At 37.9% G+C, this 19,935-nt stretch overlaps 1 protein-coding gene, 1 pseudogene and 3 gene segments (V, D, J or C); 3 read left to right on the top strand and 2 right to left on the bottom strand.

The window, feature by feature from the left end:
- Positions 1-3,304: 3,304 nt before the first annotated feature.
- On the bottom strand, positions 3,305-6,169 carry LOC119474445. Its single transcript, XM_037746472.1, has 4 exons — positions 6,118-6,169; positions 5,695-6,025; positions 3,723-3,817; positions 3,305-3,615 (listed from the first exon to the last, which is right to left on the bottom strand). The coding sequence occupies exons 1-4, from the start codon at positions 6,167-6,169 to the stop codon at positions 3,305-3,307; spliced, it is 789 nt and encodes a 262-aa protein (XP_037602400.1).
- A 610-nt stretch (positions 6,170-6,779) lies between these two features.
- On the top strand, positions 6,780-8,301 carry LOC119504224 (the record flags this gene model as incomplete). The annotated part of the segment is given in 2 exon segments: positions 6,780-6,909; positions 7,715-8,301. Coding segments are annotated over 2 exon segments (453 nt in total), but the record flags the coding sequence as incomplete, so codon positions are not given.
- Positions 8,302-12,089: 3,788 nt separating this feature from the next.
- LOC119504220 lies at positions 12,090-13,014 on the top strand. The segment is given in 2 exon segments: positions 12,090-12,093; positions 12,445-13,014. A coding segment is annotated over 1 exon segment (312 nt).
- A 1,149-nt stretch (positions 13,015-14,163) lies between these two features.
- LOC119474444 lies at positions 14,164-14,633 on the bottom strand. The segment is given in 2 exon segments: positions 14,164-14,489; positions 14,582-14,633. Coding segments are annotated over 2 exon segments (378 nt in total).
- A 502-nt stretch (positions 14,634-15,135) lies between these two features.
- Positions 15,136-16,767, top strand: LOC119504163 (annotated as a pseudogene).
- The last annotated feature ends 3,168 nt before the right edge of the window (positions 16,768-19,935 follow it).

Below are 19,935 nucleotides of genomic sequence, written 5' to 3'. Positions count from 1 at the left end.
GCTGAGAGTAAATGTGAACAGAACATGATGTGTTATCAGATATTTTAATAATGTTTTTAATGAAGTTATTAGTGTGAATGTGTAGTGTGTGCTTGGTGAGGTTCCTGTCAGCTCTGTGTTCAGTGGTCTGTGTCAGAGTCTCTTCCTCTTCAGCAGCTGCAGTCGGTTCCTGCTGTAACAGCTCAGTGTCTCTGCAGTCGGACTGAGGGAGGTTTTTGTACGACTACAAATCACTGTGTGAACACTGGTCCATTATGGACACTCTGACAGTAATAAACTGCTGCGTCTTCAGTCTGAACTCCACTGATGGTCAAAGTGAAGTCAGAGCTGCTTCCACTGCCACTAAACCGAGCTGCTGTTCCTGATTCACGTGTGCTCGCAAATTTTATTAGAAGCTTTGGAGGCTGTCCAGATTTCTGTTGATACCAGAACATATAATCACCATTATAACCGTCTCTGGCAACAGCTCGGCTGGTCTTACAGGTGAGAGAGACGGTGGATCCTGGAGTAGATGTCACTACTGGAGGCTGAGTCACAGTCACCTGACCGCTGCATCCTGCAGACAAAAACAAATCATTCATTTATCAGCAGAAATAAATGAGAGAAAAGGCAGCACATCATGTCTGAAATGTTGCTGAGTGAATGAACCTGTAAAACAGCAGCAGGCCAGCGTCCAGATGAGGATGGTGATGAGAGTCATGCTGGTTGTGCTTTCTGCTGTGTTGACTGACACATCTGAGTCCTGCAGTGTTGAACTCACAGGACTATAAACCTTCTCAGTTCACTGGAGGATCAGCTGACGATGCAAAGCCTCCCCTCTATGGAAATCATTTCTCTGCTCTCAACACACTGAAGGCAACGTGGGACACTAAATCAGGAGGAATACTGCTTGGATTTACACCATCTATCATCTGAATGGATAATAGAAGAAACATATTTATATTAGAAGTGCAGTTGAGGATTTAAGGATGAGTTTGTGTCCACTGTGGTTGGTATGATATGTCTGTTTGTCTGCCTTTAATCTACTGACAGTGTTTACTGGAGATAAATAACATATTTCAGATCTGCTTAATATGAGTTTATAAGTTATTATTATTATTAAAAAGAATCATGTTCATTTAACCATGTAGCAACTGATATAAAACTGTGAAAAAATGACTTTGTTACAAGGAGACTGTGATCGTTTCTCTGTCTGGTGTAGAAAAGTAAAGAAAAATTAAATAAATAATCTTCTTCATACAATAATTTTCAATTCAGTGTGCAGGCTGCTTTCTTATATGGATCTTTTGCATGTTATGTTCAATACTTTTCAAAATAAACTGAATTTTAGTTTAGTTTCACTCCAACATGAACTGTTCATTCATCAGAAATGTGGCATGAACATTAAACCATCATTAAATAAAACTGTGGATTAGTCACTGTCTTTGTATTTCCTTTAATATATATTTATTATGAAAAATACCTTTTTGGTCATCTCAGTATCAAACCTCATATACTATACCTTTTAGTATATCAGGTTTACATAAATAGTACTTTGTTAGTGGTTGTATTCTTTTTAACTACTTTGTGATATTTTGAAAGGAAAGGCTCTGTTTAGAAAATGACATATTTTGGATTTTTTAAATGAAAAATGGTAAATTGGAATTTTCTGTTATATTAGATTGTTTTGTGCAGCTGTTGGTAGAAACACTTTTCAACATGTTTTGATATCAGTGGCTATAGTCCAACAAGAGAACAAGAGTTTAACCTCCGCAGTTTACTTATAAAGAGACTGAATGACAAGATTATAAGTTTAAACTGTATATGGAAGAGTGTCTGTGAGTTTGTTGCAGTTTTATTTAGATTCATTGTGGTTCTGCTTGATGACTCTTGTGTTGTGTTCACTGGACCAGTTCTCCTCATCACAGTCTCTTCACCAACCCTCTGCATCTGCAGCAGGCCGGTTTCACTTCAGTCAAACTGAAGGAGGTTTTTGTACGGCTCTAAATCACTGTGTGAACACCCAAGCACTGTTTATGACATGAAAACTCTGACAGTAGTAAACTGCTGCGTCTTCAGTCTGAACTCCACTGATGGTCAAAGTGAAGTCAGAGCTGCTTCCACTGCCACTAAACCGAGCTGCTGTTCCTGATACACGTGTGCTCGCATGTCTTATTAGAAGCTTTGGAGGCTGTCCAGATTTCTGTTGATACCAGAACATAAAATCACCATAACCACTCTGGCTGTGAACAGCTCGGCTGGTCTTACAGGTGAGAGAGACGGTGGATCCTGGAGTAGATGTCACTACTGGAGGCTGAGTCACAGTCACCTGACCGCTGCATCCTGCAGACAAAAACAAATCATTCATTGATCAGCAGAAATAAATGAGAGAAAAGGCAGCACATCATGTCTGAAATGTTGCTGAGTGAATGAACCTGTAAAACAGCAGCAGGCCAGCGTCCAGATGAGGATGGTGATGAGAGTCATGCTGGTTGTGCTTTCTGCTGTGTTGACTGACACATCTGAGTCCTGCAGTGTTGAACTCACAGGACTATAAACCTTCTCAGTTCACTGGAGGATCAGCTGACGATGCAAAGCCTCCTCTCTATGGAAATCATTTCTCTGCTCTCAACACACTGAAGGCAACGTGGGACACTAAATCAGGAGGAATACTGCTTGGATTTACACCATCTATCATCTGAATGGATAATAGAAGAAACATATTTATATTAGAAGTGCAGTTGAGGATTTAAGGATGAGTTTGTGTCCACTGTGGTTGGTATGATATGTCTGTTTGTCTGCCTTTAATCTACTGACAGGGTTTACTGGAGATAAATAACATATTTCAGATCTGCTTAAAATGAGTTTATAAGTTATTATTATTATTAAAAAGCATCATGTTCATTTAACCATGTAGCAACTTATATAAAACTGTGAAAAAATGACTTTGTTACAAGGAGACTGTGATCATTTCTCTGTCTGGTGTAGAAAAGTAAAGCAAAATTAAATAATTCATTGTTTTGTGCAGCTGTTGGTAGAAACACTTTTCAACATGTTTTGATATCAGTGGCTAAAGTCCAACAAGAGTTTAACCTCCACAGTTTACTCATAAAGAGACAAGATTATAAGTTTAAACTGTATATGGAAGAGCGTCTGTGAGTTTGTTCCAGTTTTATTTAGATTCATTGTGGTTCTGCTTGATGACTCTTGTGTTGTGTTCACTGGACCAGTTCTCCTCATCACAGTCTCTTCACCAACCCTCTGCACCTGCAGCAGGCCGGTTTCACTTCAGTCAAACTGAAGGAGGTTTTTGTACGGCTCTAAATCACTGTGTGAACACATTGCCACTATGGTAGCCCAGACAGTAGTAATCTCCAGCATCGTCAGTCTGAACACCTGTGATGGTTAAAGTGTAGTGAGAACCAGATCTACTGCCACTGAATCGAGACGCAGTCCCTGAGAAGAGAGTTGATGTAGAGTATATAAGGAGTTTGGGAGCCTGTCCAGGTTTCTGAAGGTACCAACTGAGATCAGCAGCAATATCTGAACTCCCTGTGGCGCTGATGCTCACGGTCCCTCCAACACTAACAGACTTGGATTTGTCAGCCTGAGTCAGAAATTTGTTTGCAGAAGTCTCTGAAATGAGAAATGAAATATAAACCTTGAGAATCAGCAGTTTAGATGATAATAAATTAGACATTAATTAAAGCCACAATGTCAGATACATTTTCAGAATCTCTCACCCTGACTCAGAAAACCCAACACGACAATCAGAGTTATTGACAACATCATCCTGATGCAGTTTTCAGTGTGAGTGCATGAAAACAGTTCAGACTCTCTGTGACATGAGAACTTAAACTGTGAGGAGCAGTGATGCATTAAGAACATGCAAAAATACATTTTAGAAGGCAAACCCACACCTGTTCTTGTGAAACTGAAAGGGAGAGATGAGGTGGAGTAGGTAGAGGCTCCGTCTCCCTGTGGACTGACTAAGAACATGTAGAAACTTTAGACTCTCTGTTCCTCATCTCTCTGCTGTTTCTGTCTTTGCAAAGTTTCCCAAAGGTTATAAATAGATGCAGGCTGCTCTCTGCTGGCTGTCCAGGTTCACAACAACTCTGGCTAACTCTTAGCTCTTTTCATCATTGTGTACGTCAGTCTGTTAATCCAGATGGGTCAGCTGTGACACTGTGGTCTTGTGGGGTTAGGGGTCACATCATTTGTATTTATAAAAAGAACGCAGCAAAGGTGCCCTCTGGATACATGTATGGTAGATAAAATATGATAAAGTATAAGGAAAAGTCTAAGTATACTTGGCTCATACTGACAAGTTTACGATACGATACAACTTTATTGTCAGTTTGCACTAAATTCATTTTGTATCCATTGGCAGCTCAGTTTGAGAAAAAGTATACAATACACATACTGTTACCATAGACAAACAGACAAGTAAGACCCATCAGACAAAAACAAAACACATCACAATTATTCATACATAACTCATTACACTATTACCATCTGTCCTCTGGATTTACATGTCTTTAGCAGCACATTAATTATTATTTAGCAACCAGATGGACTGATGGACAAAAGCGTTCTTTAGCCCGATGCAGGTTAAATGTAGGGACTCTGAATCGCCTCTTGGAGGGCAGAAGTTGATATTCCTCATTTAAAACATGTAAGGGATCAGAAGAGATGCTGTTGGCCTGTCTGAGCATATTGTTGTGAGCTGCTTGAAAGGAGGCTGTCACAGGTTGGCCGATGATCTTCGCGCAAATTTTGATTTGGCTATAAAGTTTAGTTTTAAGTTTAACAGATAGACTACTGAGCCAGGCTGTGCTGCAGTACAACAGGACACTCTGAATCACTGAACTGAAAAATAGAAAAATAATCTGGCTACTGGCTCCAAATAATCTGAGTCTGCGAAGAAAGTAAATGATCTGCTGTATCTTCTTACAGGTAAATTCAATGTGAGGGGTCCATGATAGGGTGGAGTCTATCATAACTCAGGTATTTGTATGAAGAGACCTGTTTAATTTCTACGTTGTGAATTGTAACTGGAGGCAGCTGACATTCAGGAGGAAGTATATGTACAGAAGTATATCTTAAGTATATCTCTGATAAGTACATAAAAAGAAATGTTGTTGTGTTATTTTAAGTTTAAAATAAATATACTAATAGCACACTTGAATAGACTTCTATTTGGTAAAGGAATACAGGTCACACTTCCTGGTTTGGGGTCGAGACTCAAGAACAGACAGTAGCTTGTTTAAACACGATGGCTAGAGTCAAAAGCAAAATATTTTATAGCCCAGAAATGAGAGCAAAGTTGGGATTGACTTTGAGGTAGGTGGTGTCGGATGAAAAAAAGTACTTAAAATAAATCCAGATTTTCTGAATTGGGGCATAAACAACACTTTTGCAACCTTAGTCTCCGTCACTGTGAAGGATGGTCAGGGAGCTAATGAAGCAATAGAATATGAAAAACTAGAGGAGATATCTCTGCTCCAATATGAGAATGGTAAACGTTATACTTTGAAGTGAGAAGCAGAATTAAAAAATAAGGTTTGTGCTTGGTGAGGTTCCTGTCAGCTCTGTGTTCAGTGGTCTGTGTCAGAGTCTCTTCCTCTTCAGCAGCTGCAGTCGGTTCCTGCTGTAACAGCTCAGTGTCTCTGCAGTCGGACTGAGGGAGGTTTTTGTACGACTACAAATCACTGTGTGAACACCCAAGCACTGTTTATTTGATGGAGACTCTGACAGTAATAAACTGCTGCGTCTTCAGTCTGAACTCCACTGATGGTCAAAGTGAAGTCAGAGCTGCTTCCACTGCCACTAAACCGAGCTGCTGTTCCTGATTCACGTGTGCTCACATATCTTATTAGGAGCTTTGGACTCTCTCCAGATTTCTGTTGATACCAGAACATACCCCACTCTCCACCACTGTATTTGTAAACAGCTTGGCTGGTCTTACAGGTGAGCGAGACGGTGGATCCTGGAGTAGATGTCTCTACTGGAGGCTGAGTCACAGTCACCTGACCGCTGCATCCTGCAGACAAAAACAAATCATTCATTGATCAGCAGAAATAAATGAGAGAAAAGGCAGCACATCATGTCTGAAATGTTGCTGAGTGAATGAACCTGTAAAACAGCAGCAGGCCAGCGTCCAGATGAGGATGGTGATGAGAGTCATGCTAGTTGTGCTTTCTGCTGTGTTGACTGACACATCTGAGTCCTGCAGTGTTGAACTCACAGGACTATAAACCTTCTCAGTTCACTGGAGGATCAGCTGACGATGCAAAGCCTCCTCTCTATGGAAATCATTTCTCTGCTCTCAACACACTGAAGGCAACGTGGGACACTAAATCAGGAGGAATACTGCTTGGATTTACACCATCTATCATCTGAATGGATAATAGAAGAAACATATTTATATTAGAAGTGCAGTTGAGGATTTAAGGATGAGTTTGTGTCCACTGTGGTTGGTATGATATGTCTGTTTGTCTGCCTTTAATCTACTGACAGAGTTTACTGGAGATAAATAACATATTTCAGATCTGTTTAATATGAGTTTATAAGTTATCATCATTATTAAAAAGCATCATGTTCATTTTACCATGTAGCAACTGATATAAAACTGTGAAAAAATGACTTTGTTACAAGGAGACTGTGATCGTTTCTCTGTCTGGTGTAGAAAAGTAAAGCAAAATTAAAGAAATAATCTACATTTATACAATAATTTCAATCCATATCATTAATTTGATATTTATAGATTCAATAAAATATAAATGTTTCTGTGTTAATTGAAAAAGCAGAGAGTGTTTTCAGTGGATAGATGCTTGTTCACAGTGCAGGAGGTTTTTGTACGGCCACTTAATGAGTTTGTATCACTGTGGTGGACTTTTGGTGGAGGAACCAAACTCATCATTAACTGTAAGTACCAGAGATTTTTAATTTATACAACATATAGCAAATATTATTTTTTATCAAATATTATATTATAATTTGATCAAGTTCAGTTTTTTATGTTGTTGATAATTTATGTTATTTTATAAAGCTGACCTCATAATCTGAGAAGAAATTTTACCGAAATCAATATGCATTCAGTAATGTAGATAAGATTAATAATTATTGTTTTTTCTAAAATTCTATTTGTAATAAGATGTATTTAATATTGGCTTTAAAAACATTTTAAAGACAAATTTACTCAAACTTTACACAAAATGTGTTTGTTAAATTCTTTGATTCGTTTATTTTGTAAATATAAAAAAAAATATATTGAATTAAAATGTGATGTGGATTCCTGTTGAACACAAATGTGATTTTATGGGTAAATGCAGCTCATCTTTGTGTTCACGGTTCATTAATTTTACATGTAGTGAACAGGAAGTGAAAGAGACAGATGACAAAGGTTTTAACTGTATTTAACTGTCAGTTTAAACAGAAGAAAATCATCTCAGGGACGAGTTATTCACTGTCACACGTTATGAAACACATACGAAGATGTCATCAATAATCGTCATCGATGAACCTTTTTAGTTGCATTCACACTTGAATCATGAGGCTGATGGTGAGATACTGAGTGATTTATGAGTGCAGCAGCAGCAGCTCAAGTTATTCTGTTTTATTTGATCAAATATAATAAATGAGCAGGATGTGATGTTTCTTTATTACCAAGCCTTCACTCTCATTGCTTTGTCTTTTCTCCCCCCCTCTCCTCCCCCTCTCTCTCCTCCAGTGGGTGTGGTGCAGCCCACCCTGACCGTCCTCCCCCCCTCCAGAGAGGAGCTGAAGCAGGGCAGTGCCACACTGGTGTGTCTAGCCAGCGGGGGCTTCCCCTCAGCCTGGACGCTGGGCTGGAAGGTGGGGGGCAGCAGCAGCTCCTCAGGGGCGTCACACAGCCTGGTGGTCCTGGGGAGGGACGGCCACTACAGCTGGAGCAGCACCCTGAGCCTCCTTGCAGACCAGTGGAGGAAGGCGGGCTCAGTGAGCTGTGAGGCCAGTCTGAGTGGACAGAGGCCTGTCACTCAAAGCCTGGAGCCTGACCGCTGCTCAGAGTAGAGCTTCAGCAACACTTCCTGTCTGCAAATGATGCCGCTTCTTTGACAGAGATCTGGATGAAGCTCCAGATCTCCTCTGTTCACATGTTTCTGCATGTTTCACAGCTCTCTACTCGGTGTTTTACTCTGCATGTTGCTTTCTAATACTCATCTTCTGCATGTTCCTCTTCATGCTCATTAAATGATTTTCACTCGTAGAGAAACTATTCATTCATCAGAAATGTGGCATGAACATTAAACCATCATTAAATAAAACTGTGGATTATAATAAATGAGTGTCTTTGTATTTATTTTATAACATATTCATTATGAAAAATACCTTCTTGATCATCTCAGTATTAAACCTGATATCCCTTACAAAAAAGAAGTATACTTCCAAGTTTATTTTATGAAATTAACTTAAGTATAGTTCAAGTATAATCCCAAATATACTTTATGTAATAAATATACTAATATCAATGTACTAGTAGTGTTCAGAAGGTGCAGCAGTTTAACCCAAAAGCATCCCCTCACCAGCCCATGCATTGTTCACATGCACGGACCAATAGTCTGTGGCTTGGCGCATGGTCTTCACATGATCAGACTGCTGTGATTCCAATCACTTTCTGCACAGATCACAAACCTCATCTGTCCTCCAACTCAGCTCAGCATCAGTGCTGAAACTTTTGGACTCTTTTCTCTTTATTTATTGATATGGTCTTTCCTGTGCGTCCATGAGAAAGTGAGTATTTGCTATAGTTGTCTATTGTTTAGTATCTGCATCGCTATAATAATTCTAAAGTCACATGTATCATGTTATAATGCTCATGCTCGTGTTTCTATAATAGTTTGAATGATAAGTTGTGTGTTTCTGTGTCAACAATCATTTAAGTTAGAGCAGCAATTCATCATATCACCCTCTGTGTGCACTCTGCTCATAGCACTGCATGAGAGCCTGAGTCTGCTGTTTGTTGATGCTCCCTTATAGTTAAGAAGGCTGTGTTCTCCTCCTTTTACTCCTGTTCAAAATGTTTAACTTTCATTTAATTATGCTTGCATGTGTATGTCATACAATACTGTTTGTTTATTATTACTACATGTTACTAATGCCTGCATATGTTTCTATTTTATTTTCTGTATTTTAGTAACCACTATTCAAACAAGGATTTACAAACCATCTTCAACCAATAAATGAGTGGTATCTCAAAGACAGTGTGTGTGACCTGGACTAATTGAAACATCACCATCATCTACATGTTCTTACCGGACAACCTGTGGAGATTGTAAATGACATTCATAGAACCATCATCTAAGGGTTCATTCAATCAGCATCACTAAGGTCACGAGTTTGGTATGCATTACACCAACGCCTATTTTACAAGTAGTATACTTGTAAGTGTACTACTTCAATACTTCTTGTGACTAAATTGGCGCACTTTATAAAAGTATACTTTAAATGTAAGAGGAGTAAACTTTGAGTACACAACTAGTTTACATCCAAGCTGTATTTTGTACTGCAACTATAATATGAACTATACTACAAGTGAACTTATAAGCGTACTGTTAGTTTACTAGTTATATACTTGTAGCCCACTTTTTAGTTTATGAAAGTACATTTTGTATACTTTAACTTATAATACTTAGCCAATGATGTATTATATAAAGAGACTTGCTCCTTTAGCAATTTGACTTGATGTTTTGTGATGATAAAAAATAAATAAATACATATTTCTCACACGTCTCCACGGTGAACGAAGAATCCAACAACGTTGAAAATTCTTGATGAATTTAATTGAATTCATATAAATTCAAGTTTAAATTAAGTATACTAATAGCACACTTGAATAAACTTCTATTTGGTAAGGGAAGCGTTGAATTCATCATGTAAATATATATAGTTCTCCTTTTTTAAATTGGTATAAAGAGTGATATTACATTACAGTAAAGAAAAGTAAATAACACATCTTTTATTGATTAAAAAAAATGTGGAGAATAACAAGAACTTGATTTTTAGGGAGGAATAAATCTTGACTCAGATATGTGATCAGGTAACATTTGTCTCTAGCTGAGAGTAAATGTAAACAGAACATGATGTGTTATTAGATATTTTAATAATCTTTTTAATTAAGTTATTAGTGTGAATGTGTAGTGTGTGCTTGGTGAGGTTCCTGTCAGCTCTGTGTTCAGTGGTCTGTGTCAGAGTCTCTTCCTCTTCAGCAGCTGCAGTCGGTTCCTGCTGTAACAGCTCAGTGTCTCTGCAGTCGGACTGAGGGAGGTTTTTGTACGACTACAAATCACTGTGTGAACACACCAGCATTGTTTATGACATGGTAACTCTGACAGTAATAAACTGCTGCGTCTTCAGTCTGAACTCCACTGATGGTCAAAGTGAAGTCAGAGCTGCTTCCACTGCCACTAAACCGAGCTGCTGTTCCTGATTCTCGTGTGCTCGCAAATTTTATTAGAAGCTTTGGAGGCTGTCCAGATTTCTGTTGATACCAGAACATAAAATGACCATAACTATTGTGACTGTAAACAGCTTGGCTGGTCTTACAGGTGAGAGAGATGGTGGATCCTGGAGTAGATGTCACTACTGGAGGCTGAGTCACAGTCACCTGACCGCTGCATCCTGCAGACAAAAACAAATCATTCATTGATCAGCAGAAATAAATGAGAGAAAAGGCAGCACATCATGTCTGAAATGTTGTCGAGTGAATGAACCTGTAAAACAGCAGCAGGCCAGCGTCCAGATGAGGATGGTGATGAGAGTCATGCTGGTTGTGCTTTCTGCTGTGTTGACTGACACATCTGAGTCCTGCAGTGTTGAACTCACAGGACTATAAACCTTCTCAGTTCACTGGAGGATCAGCTGACGATGCAAAGCCTCCTCTCTATGGAAATCATTTCTCTGCTCTCAACACACTGAAGGCAACGTGGGACACTAAATCAGGAGGAATACTGCTTGGATTTACACCATCTATCATCTGAATGGATAACAGAAGAAACATATTTATATTAGAAGTGCAGTTGAGGATTTAAGGATGAGTTTGTGTCCACTGTGGTTGGTATGATATGTCTATTTGTCTGCCTTTAATCTACTGACAGGGTTTACTGGAGATAAATAACATATTTCAGATCTGCTTAATATGAGTTTATAAGTTATCATCATTATTAAAAAGCATCATGTTCATTTAACCATGTAGCAACTGATATAAAACTGTGAAAAAATGACTTTGTTACAAGGAGACTGTGATCGTTTCTCTGTCTGGTGTAGAAAAGTAAAGCAAAATTAAAGAAATAATCTACATTTATACAATAATTTCAATCCATATCATTAATTTGATATTTATAGATTCAATAAAATATAAATGTTTCTGTGTTAATTGAAAAAGCAGAGAGTGTTTTCAGTGGATAGATGCTTGTTCACAGTGCAGGAGGTTTTTGTACGGCCACTTAATGAGTTTGTATCACTGTGGTGGACTTTTGGTGGAGGAACCAAACTCATCATTAACTGTAAGTACCAGAGATTTTTAATTTATAAAACATGAAATATTCTTTTAATACTAACTTTTGCATCCGAATTTTATAAAACAAAAATTATTTTTGGATAATTTACATGTTGTGGATATTATTTTTTGCTGTCTATTAAGCTTGGCTGGTATTGAAGTTTAGGAAAATATTAATATTAATATTCTTTTAGTATTAAAGAAGATGTTATGGTGAAATATATGCAGAATAATTTTTACTCTTTTTCCAATAATATATTTGTTTAATAAAGTTTGGTTGTAAATTTGTTCTGCAGGAACATTTTAATGTTCAGAAAATAACAGCAAAATTTAATTTTAAGTTATTTATGTTTTATGTTTTACTGTAACATTTAAACGATTGTTAGGTATAAAAACTGTTGCAAATGTTGTTAAAACTAATTTATGAATTCATATGTTAATTTAGTATCGCTGTAGTTTGACTTCACAGTTCGTTAGTTTAAAGTGGAGAAAAGGAAGTGAAACAGACAGATGATAAAGTCTTTAACTGAATACAGATGTTACATTTGCATCGCAGCAATGAATCATTTACTGTCACACATTATAAAGAAGATTTAGTTTAATGATCATTAATACACTGTTCCCATATAAAATCACAGATAAATCATGTTGCATATTAATTATTAGATATTTATGAAGAGTTCCACAGTAGAAGATTCATTACTTTAAATATAAAACAAAGTTCTACTATTGTGTTTTATATGTTAACTCCTCATTTCCTGCCATGTGTCAGCTCCTCTCCTCTGTCTGATCACAGTATCATGCACAAAGCTGATCCACAGTAGTGTTAACCTCTGTCAGGTATCATAACTGTCTCATGTCCAGCTGTCTGTCCTACAGTGGAAGTTCATCTGCTCCTTGTGTGTCTCTGCTCTCCCCTCCAGCTGGCACCATGGTCAGGCCCTCAGTCTCTCTGCTTCCCCCCTCCTCTGAGCAGCTCTCTGGGGGCTCGGCCACGCTGGCCTGCCTGCTGACCGGCTACTCTCCTCAGGGAGCCGTGGTGAGCTGGCAGGTGGACGGTACGGAGGTGACGGAGGGGGTCCTGAGCAGCTCAGAGGAGGAGAAGAGCGGCCGCTACAGCAGCAGCAGCACCCTGAGCCTGAGCCAGGAGCGCTGGATGGAAGGAGAGCTGTACTCCTGCAGGGTCCTCCATCAGGGCCACAGCCAGACCCAGTCCCTCCACAGGAGCCAGTGTAAGGGCTAGAGGGGCCGGCTGAAGCCCAGGACAGAAGCTCTGTGTGGGGGGGAGCAGCTCTGATCAATAGCAGTTTGAATGCTTGTAGAGGAAACTGAAGCTTTGTGTGACAGAGAACAACACTGCTGTAAAGTGTTGGACAACAACAACTTAGAGAGGAATGTGTGTCGCTCAGCAGCTTCATGTGAGTGAGCTTAATAACTGTCATGTTGATCACTGATGTTGTTGCTAATAAAGATTTCACTGATACATAACTTCATGACGTGTTTGCTCTTTTATTTTATGAAGAGTAGAAAGAAATTAACTGGTTTTATAACTTCAATTGATTCTCCTCTCTGTGGAAAATGAAAACCCTCACGACAAAGTAGTATACTTAGAGTTTATTTAATGAAGTTAAGTAAAGTTCAAGTATACTATACAAGTGAATAGGTATACTGTTAGTTTAATAGTTATATACTTGTAGCCCACTTTTTAGTTTATGAAAGTTCACTTTGTATACTTTAATTTATAGTACTTAGTCAATGATTTATGTATTACATAAAGAGACTTCTTTTGCTGTTTGACTTGATGCTTTGTGATGATAAAAAAAGAAATACATTTTTCTCACACGTCTCCACGGTGAACGAAGAATCCAACAACGTAGAAAATTCTTGATGAATTGAAGTAAATTCATATCAAAACATTCATTTACAAACTCTCACACACTTTAATAGGCTACTCTATCAAAAAGTTAGTACGACTACAAGCCATGTATACCTTTCTGTAGGCCTATAAGGCAAGAATACTTAATTATACTTTTTTTAAATATATCTCGATCAAAAGATTAAGTACAAGTATAATCCAAGTATACATTACTTTTCTGTAATGTCTGTATAAGTTAAGTATACTTAAGTAGATCTTTGATAAGTACATAAAAAGTAAACTGAAAGTATACTCTCTCTCTCTCTCAAGTTTTAAGTAAGTATACTAATAGCACACTTGCTTTGGATTCATCATTAAATATCAATATTTCTTTTTTTTTAAATTGGTATAGAGAGTAATATTACATTATAGTAAAGAAAAGTAAATAATACATCTTTTTTTTTATTAAAAAAAAACTTGGAGAATAATGTGAACTTGATTTTTAGGGAGGAATAAATCATGACTCAAATATGTGATCAGGCAACATTTGTCTCTTTAGCTGAGAGTAAATGTGAACAGAACATCATGTGTTATTAGATATTTTAATAATGTTTTAATGAAGTTATTAGTGTGAATGTGTAGTGTGTGCTTGGTGAGGTTCCTGTCAGCTCTGTGTTCAGTGGTCTGTGTCAGAGTCTCTTCCTCTTCAGCAGCTGCAGTCGGTTCCTGCTGTAACAGCTCAGTGTCTCTGCAGTCGGACTGAGGGAGGTTTTTGTACGACTACAAATCACTGTGTGAACACACCACCGCTGTGGTAACTCTGACAGTAATAAACTGCTGCGTCTTCAGTCTGAACTCCACTGATGGTCAAAGTGAAGTCAGAGCTGCTTCCACTGCCACTAAACCGAGCTGCTGTTCCTGATTCACGTGTGCTCACATATGTTATTATGAGCTTTGGAGGCTGTCCAGATTTCTGTTGATACCAGTGCATACCCTCATCTCCATCAGACCATCTGTAAACAGCAGGGTTAGTCTTACAGGTGAGAGAGACGGTGGATCCTGGAGTAGATGTCACTACTGGAGGCTGAGTCACAGTCACCTGACCGCTGCATCCTGCAGACAAAAACAAATCATTCATTGATCAGCAGAAATAAATGAGAGAAAAGGCAGCACATCATGTCTGAAATGTTGCTGAGTGAATGAACCTGTAAAACAGCAGCAGGCCAGCGTCCAGATGAGGATGGTGATGAGAGTCATGCTGGTTGTGCTTTCTGCTGTGTTGACTGACACATCTGAGTCCTGCAGTGTTGAACTCACAGGACTATAAACCTTCTCAGTTCACTGGAGGATCAGCTGACGATGCAAAGCCTCCTCTCTATGGAAATCATTTCTCTGCTCTCAACACACTGAAGGCAACGTGGGACACTAAATCAGGAGGAATACTGCTTGGATTTACACCATCTATCATCTGAATGGATAATAGAAGAAACATATTTATATTAGAAGTGCAGTTGAGGATTTAAGGATGAGTTTGTGTCCACTGTGGTTGGTATGATATGTCTGTCTGTCTGCCTTTAATCTACTGACAGGGTTTACTGGAGATAAATAACATATTTCAGTTCTGCTTAATATGAGTTTATAAGTTATTATTATTAAAAAACATCATGTTCATTTAACCATGTAGCAACTGATATAAAACTGTGAAAAAATGACTTTGTTACAAGGAGACTGTGATCGTTTCTCTGTCTGGTGTAGAAAAGTAAAGCAAAATTATATAATTAATCTTCATTTATGCAATAATTTCAATTGATATCATTAAATAAATATTTATAGATTCAATAAAATATAAATGTTTCTGTGTTAATTGAGAAAGCAAAGAGTTTTTTCAGTGGATAGATGCTTGTTCACAGTGCAGGAGGTTTTTGTACGGCCACTTAATGAGTTTGTATCACTGTGGTGCACTTTTGGTGGAGGAACCAAACTCATCATTAACTGTAAGTACCAGAGATTTTTATTTAATACAACCTATAGCAAATATTATTTTATCAAATATTGCATTGTGATTTGATCAAGTTCAGTGTTTTATATTGTTGATAATTTATGTTATTTTATTAAGCTGATCTCATAATCTGAGAAGAAATTTTACCGAGATCAATATTCATTCAGTAATGTAGATAATAAGATTAATAATTATTGTTTTTTTCTAATAATTTGTAATAAGATGTATTTAATATCGGCTTTAAAAACATTTTAAAGACAAATTTACTCAAATTTACACAAAATGTGTTTGTTAAATTCTTTGATTAGTTTATTTTGTAAATATAAAAAACAATATATTGAATTAAAATGTGATGTAGATTCCTGTTGAACATAAATGTGATTTTATGGGTAAATGCAGCTCATCTTTGTGTTCACGGTTCATTAATTTTACATGTAGTGAACAGGAAGTGAAAGAGACAGATGACAAAGGTTTTAACTGTATTTAACTGTCAGTTTAAACAGAAGAAAATCATCTCAGGGACGAGTTATTCACTGTCACACATTATGAAACACATACGAAGATGTCATCAATAATTGTCATCGATGAACCTTTTTAGTTGCATTCACACTTGAATCATGAGGCTGATGGTGAGATACGGAGTGATTTATGAGTGCAGCAGCAGCAGCTCAAGTTATTCTGTTTTATTTGATGAAATATAATAAATGAGCAGGATGTGATGTTTCTTTATTACCAAGCCTTCACTCTCATTGCTTTGACTTTTCTCCCCCCCTCTCCTCCCCCTCTCTCTCCTCCAGTGGGTGTGGTGCAGCCCACCCTGACCGTCCTCCCCCCCCTCCAGAGAGGAGCTGAAGCAGGGCAGTGCCACACTGGTGTGTCTGGCCAGCGGGGGCTTCCCCTCAGCCTGGACGCTGGGCTGGAAGGTGGGGGGCAGCAGCAGCTCCTCAGGGGCGTCACACAGCCTGGAGGTCCTGGGGACGGACGGCCACTACAGCTGGAGCAGCACCCTGAGCCTCCTTGCAGACCAGTGGAGGAAGGCGGGCTCAGTGAGCTGTGAGGCCAGTCTGAGTGGACAGAGGCCTGTCACTCAAAGCCTGGAGCCTGACCGCTGCTCAGAGTAGAGCTTCAGCAACACTTCCTGTCTGCAAATGATGCCGCTTCTTTGACAGAGATCTGGATGAAGCTCCAGATCTCCTCTGTTCACATGTTTCTGCATGTTTCACAGCTCTCTACTCGGTGTTTTACTCTGCATGTTGCTTTCTAATACTCATCTTCTGCATGTTCTTCTTTATGTTCGTTAAATGATTTTCACTCAAAGAGAAACTATTCATTCATCAGAAATGTGGCATGAACATTAAACCATCATTAAATAAAACTGTGGATTATAATAAATGAGTGTCTTTGTATTTATTTTGTAACATATTCATTATGAAAAATACCTTCTTGATCATCTCAGTATTAAACCTGATATCCCTTACAAAAAAGAAGTATACTTCCAAGTTTATTTTATGAAATAAATTCAAGTATAGTTCAAGTATAATCCCAAATATACTTTATGTAATAAATATACTAATATCAATGTACTAGTAGTGTTCAGAAGGTGCAGCAGTTTAACCCAAAAGCATCCCCTCACCAGCCCATGCATTGTTCACATGCACGGACCAATAGTCTGTGGCTTGGCGCATGGTCTTCACATGATCAGACTGCTGTGATTCCAATCACTTTCTGCACAGATCACAAACCTCATCTGTCCTCCAACTCAGCTCAGCATCAGTGCTGAATCTTTTGGACTCTTTTCTCTTTATTTATTGATATGGTCTTTCCTGTGCGTCCATGAGAAAGTGAGTATTTGCTATAGTTGTCTATTGTTTAGTATCTGCATCGCTATAATAATTCTAAAGTCACATGTATCATGTTATAATGCTCATGCTCGTGTTTCTATAATAGTTTGAATGATAAGTTGTGTGTTTCTGTGTCAACAATCATTTAAGTTAGAGCAGCAATTCATCATATCACCCTCTGTGTGCACTCTGCTCATAGTACTGCATGAGAGCCTGAGTCTGCTGTTTGTTGATGCTCCCTTATAGTTAAGAAGGCTGTGTTCTCCTCCTTTTACTCCTGTTCAAAATGTTTAACTTTCATTTAATTATGCTTGCATGTGTATGTCATACAATACTGTTTGTTTATTATTACTACATGTTACTAATGCCTGCATATGTTTCTATTTTATTTTCTGTATTTTAGTAACCACTATTCAAACAAGGATTTACAAACCATCTTCAACCAATAAATGAGTGGTATCTCAAAGAGAGTGTGTGTGACCTGGACTAATTGAAACATCACCATCATCTACATGTTCTTACCGGACAACCTGTGGAGATTGTAAATGACATTCATAGAACCATCATCTAAGGGTTCATTCAATCAGCATCACTAAGGTCACGAGTTTGGTATGCATTACACCAACGCCTATTTTACTAGTAGTATACTTGTAAGTGTACTACTTCAATACTTCTTGTGACTAAATTGGCGCACTTTATAGAAGTATACTTTAAATGTAAGAGTAGTAAACTTTGAGTACACAACTAGTTTACATCCAAGCTGTATTTTGTACTGCAACTATTATGAACTATACTACAAGTGAACTTATAAGCATACTGTTAGTTTACTAGTTATATACTTGTAGCCCACTTTTTAGTTTATGAAAGTACACTTTGTATACTTTAACTTATAATACTTAGCCAGTGATTTATGTATTACATAAAGAGACTTGCTCCTTTTGTTATTTGACTTGATGTTTTGCGATGATAAAAAAAATATATATTTTTCTCACGTCTCCATGGTGAACAAAGAATCCAACAACGTAGAAAATTCTTGATGAATTGAAGTAAATTCATATCAAAACATTCATTTACAAACTCTCACACACTTTAATAGGCTACTCTATCAAAAAGTTAGTACAACTACAAGTCAAGTATACCTTTCTGTAGGCCTATAAGGCAAGAACACTTAATAATACTTTTCTTAAGTATATCTCGATCAAACGAAGTAAAAGTATAAGCTAAGTATACTATACTTTTCTGTAATTGTAATAAGCAAAGTATACTTAAGTATATCTCTTATGAGTACATAAAAAAGTAAACTGAAAGTATAGTCTCTTATTTTAAGTTGAAAATAAGTATACTAATAGCACACTTGAATAAACATCTATTTGGTAAGGGAAGCTTTGAATTCATCATGTAAATATATATATTTCTCCTTTTTTAAATTGGTATAAAGAGTGATATTACATTACAGTAAAGAAAAGTAAATAATACATCTTTTATTTATTAAAAAAAAACGGAGAATAACGAGAACTTTTCTTTTAGGGAGGAAGAAATCATGACTCAAATATGTGATCAGGCAACATTTGTCTCTTTAGCTGAGAGTAAATGTGAACAGAACATCATGTGTTATCAGATATTTTAATAATGTTTTTAATGAAGTTATTAGTGTGAATGTGTAGTGTGTGCTTGGTGAGGTTCCTGTCAGCTCTGTGTTCAGTGGTCTGTGTCAGAGTCTCTTCCTCTTCAGCAGCTGCAGTCAGTTCCTGCTGTAACAGCTCAGTGTCTCTGCAGTCGGACTGAGGGAGGTTTTTGTACGACTACAAATCACTGTGTGAACACCCAAGCACTGTTTATATAGTGGACACTCTGACAGTAATAAACTGCTGCGTCTTCAGTCTGAACTCCACTGATGGTCAAAGTGAAGTCAGATCTGCTTCCACTGCCACTAAACCGAGCTGCTGTTCCTGATACACGTGTGCTCGCAAATTTTATTAGAAGCTTTGGAGGCTGTCCAGATTTCTGTTGATACCAGGACATACGATCACCATAAGTCCTCTCTGTGTAAACAGCAGGGTTGGTCTTACAGGTGAGAGAGACGGTGGATCCTGGAGTAGATGTCACTACTGGAGGCTGAGTCACAGTCACCTGACCGCTGCATCCTGCAGACAAAAACAAATCATTCATTTATCAGCAGAAATAAATGAGAGAAAAGGCAGCACATCATGTCTGAAATGTTGCTGAGTGAATGAACCTGTAAAACAGCAGCAGGTCAGCGTCCAGATGAGGATGGTGATGAGAGTCATGCTGGTTGTGCTTTCTGCTGTGTTGACTGACACATCTGAGTCCTGCAGTGTTGAACTCACAGGACTATAAACCTTCTCAGTTCACTGGAGGATCAGCTGACGATGCAAAGCCTCCTCTCTATGGAAATCATTTCTCTGCTCTCAACACACTGAAGGCAACGTGGGACACTAAATCAGGAGGAATACTGCTTGGATTTACACCATCTATCATCTGAATGGATAATACAAGAAACATATTTATATTAGAAGTGCAGTTGAGGATTTAAGGATGAGTTTGTGTCCACTGTGGTTGGTATGATATGTCTGTTTGTCTGCCTTTGATCTACTGACAGGGTTTACTGGAGATAAATAACATATTTCAGATCTGCTTAATATGAGTTTATGAGTTATTATTGTTATTAAAAGCATCATATTCATTTAACCATGTAGCA

Source organism: Sebastes umbrosus, chromosome 16, assembly GCF_015220745.1.
Source record: "Sebastes umbrosus isolate fSebUmb1 chromosome 16, fSebUmb1.pri, whole genome shotgun sequence".
NCBI classification, from domain to species: domain Eukaryota; kingdom Metazoa; phylum Chordata; class Actinopteri; order Perciformes; family Sebastidae; genus Sebastes; species Sebastes umbrosus.
This window is presented reverse-complemented; position numbering and strand designations above follow the sequence as displayed.